Source organism: Sesamum indicum, linkage group LG10, assembly GCF_000512975.1.
Source record: "Sesamum indicum cultivar Zhongzhi No. 13 linkage group LG10, S_indicum_v1.0, whole genome shotgun sequence".
Lineage (NCBI taxonomy): Eukaryota > Viridiplantae > Streptophyta > Magnoliopsida > Lamiales > Pedaliaceae > Sesamum > Sesamum indicum.
Genome location: NC_026154.1, coordinates 2,904,097 through 2,918,187, shown reverse-complemented (window position 1 = coordinate 2,918,187; position 14,091 = coordinate 2,904,097). Strand labels below are relative to the sequence as shown.

Sequence of the window (14,091 nt, the reverse complement as noted above, 5' to 3'; positions counted from 1 at the left end):
CTTTTGAAAATTCCTGTAAAATAAAGGATTAAAAATATTGAATTTCCTATTAAATGAAACTAAAAGTGTAATTTGGCGGGTGTACTCGTGACCACTTGTTCGCTAATTCCTTTGTCTTTTCGACTAATTCAACATTGCCTTGTCCAATCAAATCTATGTCTAAGGCTCCTTGCTCTCATTCAATTTTTTCTCACTTTTGCAATTATAAATTATTATAAATTAAAATTACTAATCTTTTATCGTACATCAATTGTTTAACAACATTTAACCTTTTCAAGATTTAATTTGTTCACATGATCACAAAAACCAAAGTCATTTGAATAGAAAATATTTCAAAATTCATATATTTCAAAAAGCGTTTTATCTATGTATGAACAATCTAATAATGACGCTAATAATCAAGAATCCGGGCTTATTATTATTATTATTGAATAATTTGTGAAGAAGAAAGTTCCATTTTGACCAACAAATTTGGATGGACAATAACAAGTGGGGATGAGGGTCCAATTGTGGCATTACTATAAGTCCAATTTCCTATTACATGATGTTATAATAGGTGGGAGCTAGAAAATTTGATGATCATATACATGTGGTGGATGCAAAGTTTTTGTTCATTGTTACTATAATGTAAGAAGAAAAGGGAAGAAATAAGTGGGGAGCATTGAAATGCAATGGTGTGTTCTAAGCCTACTTGAATCCAAAAGCTCAAACCACTCTCTATTGTTTTTAGTGGACACTTTTTTTTCGAAATAATAGTGACAAGGACTCTACATATATACCTACATACCAATTTCTTACTTTGTCTTCAAATCTCGTGTTTTACAATTGTTGTTATTTTGTGTGTAATAAAATAGTATGATGTTGTGGGATTCAGAATTCCTAATGTCACTGAAAATTTTACTTGTAATGGCAATGCAATTTTAGTTTTGTAATTTATTAAGATAGTATTTTTAGTTGTTTACGAATTGATTTTTATATTTGGGTCCTGTAATTTTAATATTTTGACAAATTTTTATTCTTTTTTACTAGAAAATTGTATGTGACTTGAACATGATCTTATTATGCAATTTTAGTTCTGTAACTTTGGGGCGTTGTCTTTTTTAACTATAACTTACGGGAGTTAGTATTTTTTGTCTTGCACGAATTGATTTTACCAGATTATTGCAATTTAATTGGATCATGTACAAATCACATGCAATTTTTCTTCCAAATTATCCCGAAAAGGACTGACCTTACCAAAATTATAAAGTTACAAGATTGAACTGCGAAAATTAATTCATACAGGATTAAAAAAACCACCCTCCTGAATTACAAGTCCAGGAGTTACAATTTTGTCTTCTGAGTGAAGACAAAATATGGCTACATCTAATAAAGATTAATGCATTAAACTGCTACACGACAAGATCAGAAACGATGAAAAAAAGCACTAAATGAAATTTTATAGTTAGCCACTGAAATACGAACAGAAATATCTAACATGTTTACGACTCGACTTTCTTAAGAACAATTTAAAACAAGACTTGAAATTAAAATTGGCAATTTGATCATCACAAGACAAAACAAAACAAAAAAGAAAAGAAAAATAAAGAAAGATCATAAAGAGGGGTTCCAAAATGATTATAAATTGCACTTGCTTCTCAAAACCTAACATCCCTCACAAATTTCTTTTTCTTAAAGAAGTATATGCACTATTGATAAGATACAAATAAAATAAGTAGATAATTGTTGAATGGGGGTGATGGGGTAGCTATGTTTGGCCAATTACATGGTGTTTAGATGGGACAAATTGAACCATATAAAGACCATCACACAATCACACGTTGTCCAACAATCCTCAATACATATATACATAGCACCATTATTAATTCTAGTGTGTAACAACATAGACTTCAACAATTAAAAAGGTTGTCACAGTGCGTTGCACTAAATCAGTGAGATCATGCAAAGGGTAATTGGAGATGATTGGAATCGTTTTTGGCTCATCAGAGCTATGAAGTGCCAAAGGGCACAGTTGTATCAAGAACAAGAGGCAGCTCAACAAGAAATACACAATTAGGGTTTTTGTTGTAATTTATTCTTGTTTACATTTGTCCCATTAATTATGATTGGAGGAAGATTAAGTGGATTGAGGGATTCTTTTTTTTTTTTAATGGGTTAACAGCATTAGAAATATTATATGTATTCCATTCAAATATTGTGACCATGCATGTATAATAAGGTATCTTGAATTCTTGTTAAGTAAAATGGGAATTTGGTTTGATTTTAAATAGAATTTTTTTGGGTGGATTATTACAGTTAGTCTCTTAAGTTTGTATTTATAATCAATTAAGTCCCTCAAGTTTATTTTTGGAAATTGGCATCGCTAAATTGACAATTTTCTAGCAAAATTATGGTCAAATTTTGGCTTTTTAGAGGGTAATATAGTCAATTTAGATTTTTTCACATTTTTTCTTAGCACCCATCGAAATTCAAACACAATAGCTCCACAGAAAGTCTTGACTCAAACTGTTGGGTTGTCCCCCCAAATAATTAAATTAGTCCATTAAATCACATTGTCCACCAAAGTTTATTTTCTTAATGTAATCCTTTAAATTTACAGAATTTTTAAATGATTTCTTTTTTTGGACGGAAAATATACCGTAATATTTGGCCTAAAAGGCTAACTTTTGCCCTTATGTAAGGACTACTTTTTTGTGGCTAGAAACAATTGAATAACCAGAGCAAGTGATTTGAGTTATTTATTAAAAATAATTAATGTATTATTAAATAATAATTATAATTAATTAATATTAATTATTAATTATTAATTATATATTAAGTATGTTAATTATTATTAAAATTAAAATAATAATTAATAAAAAACAATTTTTTTAAAAAAGGTGGACTCGAACCCCAAAATTAAAATAAAAAATTAATAAAACCCCCAAGTATTTTTGCAAGTTTACCCATTTTGGGGTAGACTTGCAATTTATTTATTTTTAATAATATAAGTATAAATTGGCTGGTTTCTGGATCAGGGGCCTGACATGTGGGCTAGATAGGGCCCACAAACGGCCCATTAGACTTTAAAACCTGAAAAGCCGATACTCTACGCCATTATATTGGGCTCACTTTGGAATATGTCCGAGTGTTATGCCTTTTACTTAGGCCCATCCAATATCTGACCCAATTAGCCTCAACTTCAAAATGGACCAATTTCATCGAAACTATCAATACACTACAGTTTCAGTGTTTATATCATTAAAAATAGTATTTGTTTTATAATTTTTATTTTTAAATTAATTACATTAAGTTGATTTATATCAAAAGTATAAACAGTTCTTTCACCAAACACTCCAACTTTACTATTATTATTTTTTGGGATATCACATTTATATTCCTTAATTTATGATTTATTTACACAAACTACTCCTATCTTTTAGATAATTACACATACACCCACCAAAAATATCATTATTACTTACATAAACTACCCCTTACTTTTTTTAAAAATTACACACGCACACTCTAAAAATGTTAGCATCATTACACAAATTATTCCTATTTTTTGACTGTCGGAGTAGTTTCTATAATTATGACAAAGACAAGGGTGATTTTTGTAAATAGACCATATGTCAGGGGTGTAAATATAAATTATCCCTTTTTTTTTTAACTTTTAATTTTAGCTTTCAAACACTTCTAACTTTTACTACGGTTTAACCTTTAACTTTCTCTACGACTTATTTCCACAATAAAAACAGAGGCTATTGGAGAATATTTTTGGAAATCAATTTAATTCATAATAGTAAGACTAGCACGTTTATTTGTGTTTTCATTTCCAGTTTCAATTTTTAAAACGATAACTAAAGTGAAAATATATTTATTTATATGTACTCTAATTAAAAATATATTAATTTAACACCACAATTCAATATAAAATACAATATTATTAACTAATTCAAATATATTTTCATATCACACCAAAATTAAGAATTTAAATTAAGACTGGAGTAATAAGTTTATAAATATATCTATGTATATAATAGATAAACAACAAATATAATATCCCTATAGAAAAATATTTTTCATTGAATTTTTGTTGTGTATTTATTGTATTCATAATGAGTACAGTAAATACACAAAAAACTTTCATGTAAAAGATCTTATTAGTTTGATAATAAATTTAGTTATCACTATTTAATTTTTTAGATAAAAATGAATAATAATACATATGCATTTTTTAAATATATTATCTTTAAAAGATATTATAAAATATATTTATTTATTTATTTGTAAAATTATTTAATTTTTAGTTAAGCATATATATATATATATTGTCAATTTCTTTTAAAAAGTATATATGAGTTGGTGGGATATTATATTTATTCTTCATGGTGCTTGGTGTAATTATCCTCATATATTTTCACGTGTTAATGCATGTGATGAGGTATATATTCACAGTTATAAAGGCAGCTTAGTCGGGAAAAAATTGTTTAACCTGCAATAAGTCAATAATAAATTAATCGAGAGTAAATATCAATTTTCAATTCAATTTTTTTGTTAATATCAACAAATCCAGCAAATTCTAACTAACGGGGACTTATTTATTAAATAGAAGCAAGACTCAGACTGTTAGATATAATTTTTTAAACTACAAAAAATATATATAATTACACCAAATTTAATATATATATATATATATATATATAATCCTATGAGTGTATTAATTGGAAGAGACCACGACACTTCTGACCTCGTGTTGATTTAGGTTATTTTCAAACAAAGATCCAAGACACTTGGCAAACTCTCTCACCTCCATAATCAAGGACTCAAAAGATAAATTAAACCAAGTAGAAGGGGCAAAAAAACATTATTGTTATAATTTACACTTTGTGGTGCAAAGCATTGACGAGGAGCTTTTAATTGACTATGATCACGTAAAAGTTATTGACCGTGATTTTTGTTTATAGCTGGAATATTTTTTATAATTAAAAAATAAGGTGAAAATATTTATTATACCTCATAATCATGATTAAAATTATTTTTACAGTGAATAATTTAAATTTTTGTATCAATTATTGTTTAATCATAATAAATAATTATTATTTACTATGATTTTAGTCGATAGTCAGTATAATTATAATCAAATAGTAAATTTTCTTCAAGTGAAAAAAGGTAATGAAAACTAGACAGCTCTCGTTCATGACTTCCTCCAGGTTCGTATTTTTAAGTAAATATATTTTAAAAAATATTTTATTTTTTAGATAGATGAAAGTACAAAAAACCACTCAAAACAAGTAAAAATATATATGTGAAAGTATATAAATACTGTGAGGGTAATTTTGTCAAAAAAGATTCAAAAATAAGGTAAAAAAATACCCTCAAATGCACAAAGAGTGCGTGTAATGCACAATTCGTTAATTACTAATGGAAAGATTATTTTTTGCTGAGTTTTATAAAATATAGGGGGCTTTAGCCTATTTTTTAAAAATATAAGAGGATCTTTTGTTGTTTCAACAAAATACAGGGGCTAAAATGCATTTTAGGCGAAGAAAAAAGCAAAAGGTACAAGTAGGAAGAAAAAGCAGAAGGTACAAGTAGGAAAGGCAAACACACACGCCTCAACCAAATTTCCCGTGGATTTTGTTTCGACTTCTTCAATCTGCTAAAAACCCCGGTTACCAAAAAGGTGATTCTGCTTTCTTGAACGAGTTACCAGGAATTTTTGATTTTATGTACATTTAAATTGTTTCAAGAATTGAAGTGGGCATCCTTTGATTTTATTGTTTCTTTGCTATGAATTTTCTGCTTTATTGCTGTATCTGAATTTTGCAATTATTGTATCTTTCCTCAATTGTTTTCTAAATTAATTGGGTGTCTAATGGTGGGTTTTCGTGGAACAACGGGATGATCCTTTTCTTTTTTTGAATGTTATCTTTAATACTTCTGGGTGAGGAGATTTTTAATCCTGTTTCTTGTTTGTCATGAACCGAACTGTTGAGCAGCTGATGGATGCAAAGAATGGGCCGGTTCTTGATGTATCAGTTGTTGGCCAGCAAGAAACCAGCGCCGGTGCGTCCCAAGTGGAGAGCTTGAATCAAAGTGTTGATGAAATGTTTGTAAAAGTTGATCAGGTAGAATTTGTGCGAGATACAAAGATATCTTTTTCAATTTGCTTGTATACATATCATATATACTGATTCTGCTATTCTTGGTTTAGCATTTGCCGGAGTTACGCGTAGTCGATTGTTGTAGTCTAGTACTCCCGGTTCCGCAATTTTCATGTCCCATTTTAAAATGGAATTTCAATTCAAATGAGTGTTGGAAAGTGAATGTTTCTTGTATCTTTCTGTTTTTACCCTTAAATTAAGGGGTTAGTAGTTAATGGTTTTAGATCATTATTGGGATGTCTGAAGAAGAGAGTAGAAGTGTGAGAGTTGGGATGGGAGAATATTAACTGATTAGTTGTCTGGTAATCCATGTATGTAGTACGATAACATTTACCATACCGGGTCATAGATGTTAGCTGGAGGTGCTAAGATGGGTATGTATATCATTTTATTGATTCTGTATTACTGATAAAAAAGTGCATTTTGTGAAGTTTAGATCTTGCCCCCTTAATTTCGGCAATTGGTTTTGATAATTATGATTTCTGATCCAAGAAATGACTTTAACGACTGATTTGTATGTTGGCGTTTGCAGCTTGAGCAAAAACTAGTTGAGGTTGAACAGTTTTACTCCAGTTCAAATACAAAGCATCCTAACACTCCAAAAGGTGGCTCCAATCTGAAGGACAAAGATAGTGAGAAATTTCTTGCAAGCTTTAAGAAGAGGCAGCAAGATGCAGCTCGTAGGGAAGCAGCTGCTGCTAAGAGAATGCAAGAGCTGATGCGCCAATTTGGAACAATATTGCGTCAGGTGAGCTTAATCGCTTCTGCAAATTTACTTTTATGTTTTTTGCAGCTTGAGACGGATGATACATTGCATGACTATGCAAATTCCTTTTAATAGTGTGTTGAATTGTTCTGTGCTTCTTGTACCTGGTAGCTTTTAGCTGGATCAGAAGGTGAATATGAGGTCTGTTTCCTCCTGTCTATTTACCAAAACTTTAGAAGTGTATCACTCCTATTGATATTTTGAAATGTTGGCATAGTATTCTCAAAAATCCACTGACGGCCTTTGTTACGTAGGTTGAAAACAGAATTCAAGCATGCCATAAATAAAATAGCAAGTTTGGTGTCAATCTATTTGTCGCTCTTTGCCCTGTAGTGTCTGAGAATTTTATTGGAGTCCTGATGTTGCATTTATCCCCTTAATGAGAGGGCCAAAAGTAGTGAAGTATTATTATTTTATAACATTCTGTAGTTCTAAGTGCTAAGGATTTATCACTTCACATTAATGAGTTGCTCCTTGAGTTACATTTACTTGATTTTTCACTTGCCAGATAACTCAACACAAGTGGTCCGGACCATTTATGCAGCCTGTGGACGTGGTAGGTCTTGGTTTGCATGACTACTATGAGGTAAAGCTGTCAAGTCTGTTTCCAAGCTACATCAGTATTATATCGACAATTTACCTGTGTAGTTTCTCTCAAAGAACCATGAATAGAATTCTCAGAAGGATTTTATGAATGGATATTTTTTTCCTGACTACATTGGTCACTTTGAAAGTGTAAATTAATGATAGCTTGGAGAAATTGGTTAGCATATCTTCTGTTTATTCACTTGTCCTCATCATCTTCATTCGCCAAGAAACCAGTTCCTTTTCTATCTTCTTTACGTTGACAAAATGTCGCATATGCTTCTAGTAATCTATTATACACTCTAATATTAGGTTATTGAGAAGCCTATGGACTTCAGCACTATAAAAAGCAAAATGGAGGCCAAGGATGGTACTGGTTATAAGAATGTTCGAGAGATATGTGCAGATGTGAGGCTGATATTTAAGAATGCAATGAAATATAACGAGGAAAGGGATGACGTCCATGTTATGGCCAGAACTTTGTTGGATAAGTTTGAGACGAAGTGGCTACAACTTTTGCCAAAAGTTGATGAAGAGGTATCAGTTTAGTCATTCACTTTCTAAAGAAGTTCTTAACTAACATTTATACATCTATAAATAGTTTCCATGTTGTCATGATCTCTGGTATTTATTCTGTTACCTTCGATGGGGTTGTAAGTTACTTTTGCTGATGATGCATGACAAACTTAGTAGTTTTGTTTATAATTAATATTTGACTTAAGATTTGTCTGTTTGAAGGAAAAAAGGCGGAAAGAAGAAGAAGCTGAAATGCAACAAGATATGCAGCTTGCTCAAGAGGCTGCTCATGCCAAAATGGCTAGAGATTTAAGCTTTGAGGTGGGTACATAAAAGACTCTATCTGCATCAATTAATCAATCTTCTTCCCCCACCCAAACCAAAAAGAATGTAGAAAGAAAAAGAAATTCCGTCTATCTTTTGTGCTATTTAATATGGTTGTTGAAATGCTCTGAACAAGCTGTTATTAATTTTTTTCCTAGCTGGATGAGATTGACACGCATCTGGAAAAACTTAGAGAAACGGTACTTCAAAAGTGCAGGTTTGTAATGCCTCAACACTTAGAACTTACTCTCTTTGTTTGTAATCTTTTCTCAATGATTATGTTTGCTTTATGTGATATATTTCATAACTACTTTTGCCCCATTCTTCACTTTTTTTGCTTCAGTTGTGCAGAAATTTTGTACTAGTTTAGAATTCATTATTAGATCAGTGAAGTCTTGGAGTTTGATATAAATTTGTTGCTTAGTCCATGCTCGTCAATATAAGATATTACAGGTGTAATTACTGGATTCTTGTCATAATCTTCTATTAATTACTATCAATTATACAAAATCATAACTGAAAAATCTTTGAAATGGTACACACTAGAATCATATTGGGATTGTCTTGTTTTTCCTTGTTCTCCAGCACTTCCAAATTCAGACAGGTCCAATTACTACACAATGATTGTCATGATCCCAGTCTAAACACATGTCCTGTGCTTATTAAATCTTTTGTCTTGTTCAGAAAGATGACAACCGAAGAGAAGAAACGACTCGGGAGCGCTATCACACGGTTATCCCCCGAGGACATCAACAAGGCTCTAGAAATTGTTGCCAAGAGCAACCCTAAATTCCAATCAGCCGGAGAAACAGTGGAAGTCGACATCGACGCTCAGGTTTTCGCACACGTTCAACCCTCCCTTGATTCTCTTCTCTTCGCCATTCATCTCCCAAACTCTATTAGTAATTCAAATACCTAAACTGCATATATATACAATGCTCCACGCAGAGCGAGTCGACCTTATGGAAACTGAAGTTCTTCGTCAAAGACACGCTGCAAGCGCAGATAAAGAGTTCGCCCAGCACTGGAGGAAACAACAACGGCGAAAACAACCAAAACAGCAACAACAGAAGAAAACGAGAGATATGCGATGCCTTAGCCAAAACTTCTCAGAAGAAGAGCAAAAAGCTTCCCACTTGAAAATATCATGTCATCAAAGCATATATGGCATTCCATGTAAATGTTGATTTTGCATTGTATAGGTTACTTTAAGAAGTTTGCAACCCTGTTTTATGTTGAAACTACATATGTTGCCTTTTTTCTTGTTAATGCCTATATATTTTATTTTAAGGAATCAAAAGTTGTAGATGGAAATCAATCAGAGGTTGTTAGTGAGTGAGGGGATGATCATACTTGAAGGGATTTGGAGCATTGTGTGTGGCTGTAGTGGAGCAACATTGTTATCATACTTGAAGCTTCTGGAATGTTCCCAAATTTAAATTAGAATAGTTGCAGCTGCTTTGTCTCTTGAAGAAAGTCAAAAGTAAAGAGAGAGAGTCAATATGGAAAAGGTGAGAAGATAAAGAAAGCAACAAATATTGTGCATTGTTAGTGGACTAATCTTTTTAAGGGCCAGTTATATTTACACCTTCTGACCTGACGTGGTGATTTATGTAAATAATATTGATCTTTTTTTTTAGTGTATGTGTAATTATCAAAAAGCAGAAATGATTGTAAATGTAATAATTCCTTTTTTTTTTTTACTCAAGAAATACAAATACCTGTAAATATTGTTTGAATCTATGGATTTTAAATTTTTAATGATAAATTATGGATTTGATTGACTAATTTCATATTACAAAGGATTTTAAATTCTTCGACTCTCGACTCAATTTGAATTGTATTTGAGCAAAATTGATGAAATTCAATGTTTTTTCCTTAAATTATTTTTTCAAAATTAAATAATTTCATCAAAATGTAGCCTTAAATAAGTTTAAAATGTATAAGAAAATAAAAGAATATTATTCTTTTTTATTATAGGAGCATATATTAATTGTTATTACAAATTTGTACTAATAAATGCAGCTGCACTCTTATGTTTCATGTGATTTTTGTAATTGTCATAAATGAGGACACAATTGTCCTTGCTAGACCTGTACTGTGGTACCACTAGTCAAATACCACATGGTTGCAACACTTTTCATGCTTTTTCACAATTTACATATATGTATATATACATTTTTTCATTTTCAAGTTATTTATTGTTGTTGGTATACTTTAGGAATATTGACTTAAATTTTTTATATTATTTCTCATGAACATTGTCAACTTGGCTATTTAATTTCTCAATTTGACACTAGAAAAAAAATATTAATAGTAAAAGTTTAAGAGATTATACTAAAATTATCGCTAATTATATGTATTAAGTGATAAAAATAGTTATTTTATCACGTTAATGATTGTCAAAATTTAATAGTGATAATGTACAGTAAATATTAATCATTAAGAATAATTAGTGGTTTGAAAATTATGGAGAAAGTTGTCACCATAAATAATTAATAACAACAGTAAATGAAAGGGTTAGATATATTTTGCATTCCAAAACTAAGCATGAAGTCTGTTTACACCCCTAAACTATAACACGTAACAGAATGTCCCCTCAAGACATGGATCAATTTTTTTTATGATGAAAATACCCTTATTGTATACACCTTTAAAATATGTCTATTACAATTATTTTTTTAAATACAGTTTCAATTATTATAAAAAAAATTATTTAAAATAAATACTATTCAAAATTTATGATTTTTATACTGAGGATAGAATATGTACAAACTCTATAAGTTCACACTACCTATATTTACATAACTATTAAAAAATTTATATAATTTTTTGCTTGTGTTGTTATATATGTATATATATATATATATATATATTACTCTTTTAAGAATAAATTATCAATACAATATCAAAGTATTATATCGAACATATACATACAATGTGAAATATAAAAATCTATAACAAAATTAATATATAACATTCTATAAATTTTTAAGTAATGATATGATATCTTTTAATTATGCAGACATGTAATTGACTAATAATTAAAATTATATTTTTTTTTAACAAAAGGAGTATTTGCAAGCGCTTCAAAAAAGCATTTTTCAGCTTCTAGCCTAAAAGCACTTTTGAAGTTGGGATGTCAGCTTCTACTTTTGAAATGGCTAAGAAAAGCGTTTTTAGACCAAACGCTAAAAGCACCTTGGGCTTTGACTTTTTTGTAAATAATTTCAACTTTATTCTTATTATAATAATCTTAATTCAACTTTACCGTTTTTAATTTTTATTTTTTAAATTGTATATTTAAAGTTGATATCGAAATTTTTAAATAATTTAAATTTTAACAATAATTAAATTTACACTTTCATAAATTTAATATTTTAATTTTTATATTTTATGTGTTATGTCATCTAATTATATTATACCATGCACGTATTATTATTTGATTAATTAATAAACTAATTATTTTCGCAATCATGTAAGTTTAATTATTGTGTATGAATGAACAATTATATTACTTAATGGAAGTATTATTATGTTTAATATTTTTTAAAATATAAATATGAAATACTAATTGAAATAAAACTAATGATTTTTTGTGAAAAAATAATTATTAATGACAAACAACAGTTAAAATAATAAGTTAAAAAATAGTATCTTTTAACACATAGGGATAAAATAGTCTTTCATTAATTAAATGTATTTTAGAAGTAATTTTTCTCCAAATACTATCCAATTTAGCTCTTATCTGCCTTTAACTTTTTTTTAACAAACACTACCCACTTTTGATTCTTTCCTACAACTTTCAACTTTTTCTACAGAAATTACTTCTCTAAAAGCAGAAATTTTTGCAAACACTCCCAAAATATATTTTAGGGAGTAAAATATAAAGTATAGAGGTACGTGAGAATGGCATTTTTGTCCTATCAACGTCAATTTATTTTATCGTAAATGTTTTTCTTACCTTTCATACTTTAGGGAGGTAAATATGACGTATAGTTCAGAAGTGCAAAATATATTTAAACCTTATTGAAATTATTGATATATTTGTATTGTTAATGCACATGTGTTATCACAAGATCAAAATTATTGCACATTTAGTGATAATTTTAGAATCTTCATTTAATATCAGCGTTACAAGTGAGCAAATTAGCGGCTCCAGTCGCAAGTAATTCCAGCAAGCATTTAATTTTATTTACATATATAAAAAAAGAGAAATTTGATTATTATTTTGAAAAAGTTCTAAGATTAATTTTTTAAGAGGCAATATAAAAAAAATTTAATTAAACTTTTTTATCAATCCAATTGAGTAGATATAGAAATATATATATATATATATATATATTAAATACAAGTATTTTTAAAGTTTTACTAATATTAAAATTGTGAAAAGTCTGATACTATAATAGGGAATTATAAATTTGAGAGGGGCGGAATGGAAATTTTATTCGGAAATATATTAAAAATCAAATGAGTTTACTAAGATTATTGCAATATTTAAAAATTAGTCTAAGTTGACTTACAAACAATAAGAAACTTTCATGACAGACTTTTTCCCAAAAACTGACTGAATAATGTTTACCTTTGCTGCAAAAAAGTCTAAGTTTCAATACTGAATTAAACTTAAAGAACACTTACCGAAGGTTTTGAATCTCATCAGGACCCTTTATCTTCTTCTTTTTAGGTATGATAGACAAAAAAAAAAAAAAAGACAACGAAAGGGGGATCTTTAATCATTGGACCGTTTGCAAGCTCTTTGAAAAAAGTATTTTTCGACTTTTAGATCTAGAAAAATAATTTTGAATTATTTGAAATGACAACTTCTACTTCTAAAACTGCTAAAAAATTATGTTTAGGCCAAAAGGTGAAACACCTTGAGGGGCGCTTGAAGTTGCTTTGGATTTTTTTTGTAAATAAATTTAATTTTATTTTCTTACTACTTACTCTTATTATAATAACCTTAATTCAATTTTACCGTTTTTAATTTATTTTTAGAATTGCATATTTGAAATTGATATTTGAATTTCAAATAATTTAATAGTAATTAAATTTACACATGCACATATTTAATATGTAAGATTTTTAATTTATATTTTTACATATTTAATATTTAAGATTTTAATATTTTATTTATTGTATCATCTAATTATATTATTTCTATATCATTAAAAAATATAAATTAAATGATTATGATTTGTTTATAAAACAATTTTATTTTATTATATTTAGCAATCATGCAAGTCTAATTATTGTGTATGATTCAACAATTATAGTATTTTGTGGCAGCATTATTAAATTAAACAATCATTTTTTTTGTTAATATTTAAAAAAAATATGAAATACACTAATCGAAATCAAAGTATTGTTTTTGTAAAAAAAATAATTAAATACTGTTAAAATAAAAATAAAAATAAAAAATAAATAAGATACCAAACGTGTGTTCTCGCTTAGTAAAAAAAATATAATAAGTGAAGATTAATATAATAATTAAAATAAAAAATAACAAATCAAAGTATAATTTTTAATTATATCTTAAAAATAATAAATATATTAATAATTTGAGTAATACACCAGTCTCAATCAACACACCATTATTTTATCAATACAGAAAAAATAGTCACGTAAGGATTGCTTGACTTGACAGAATCCACTCAAAGCAGCCGAATGACAAGGAACTTTGTTATTTGCAAATTTCACAGACCAACGACTTTAGAATAAACTTCTTTCTTTTCTAAGACGAAACTCAGCAGG

At 28.7% G+C, this 14,091-nt stretch overlaps 1 protein-coding gene across 1 annotated transcript; it reads left to right on the top strand.

Moving 5' to 3' along the window:
* Window positions 5,564-9,849, top strand: LOC105171760 (transcription factor GTE1-like). The gene is made up of 9 exons (XM_011092977.2): window positions 5,564-5,668; window positions 5,985-6,113; window positions 6,682-6,897; window positions 7,424-7,501; window positions 7,813-8,037; window positions 8,239-8,337; window positions 8,499-8,557; window positions 9,025-9,175; window positions 9,289-9,849. Exons 2-9 carry the CDS (start codon window positions 5,988-5,990, stop codon window positions 9,478-9,480), a joined length of 1,146 nt encoding a protein of 381 aa, XP_011091279.1. The 5' UTR covers window positions 5,564-5,668; window positions 5,985-5,987; the 3' UTR covers window positions 9,481-9,849.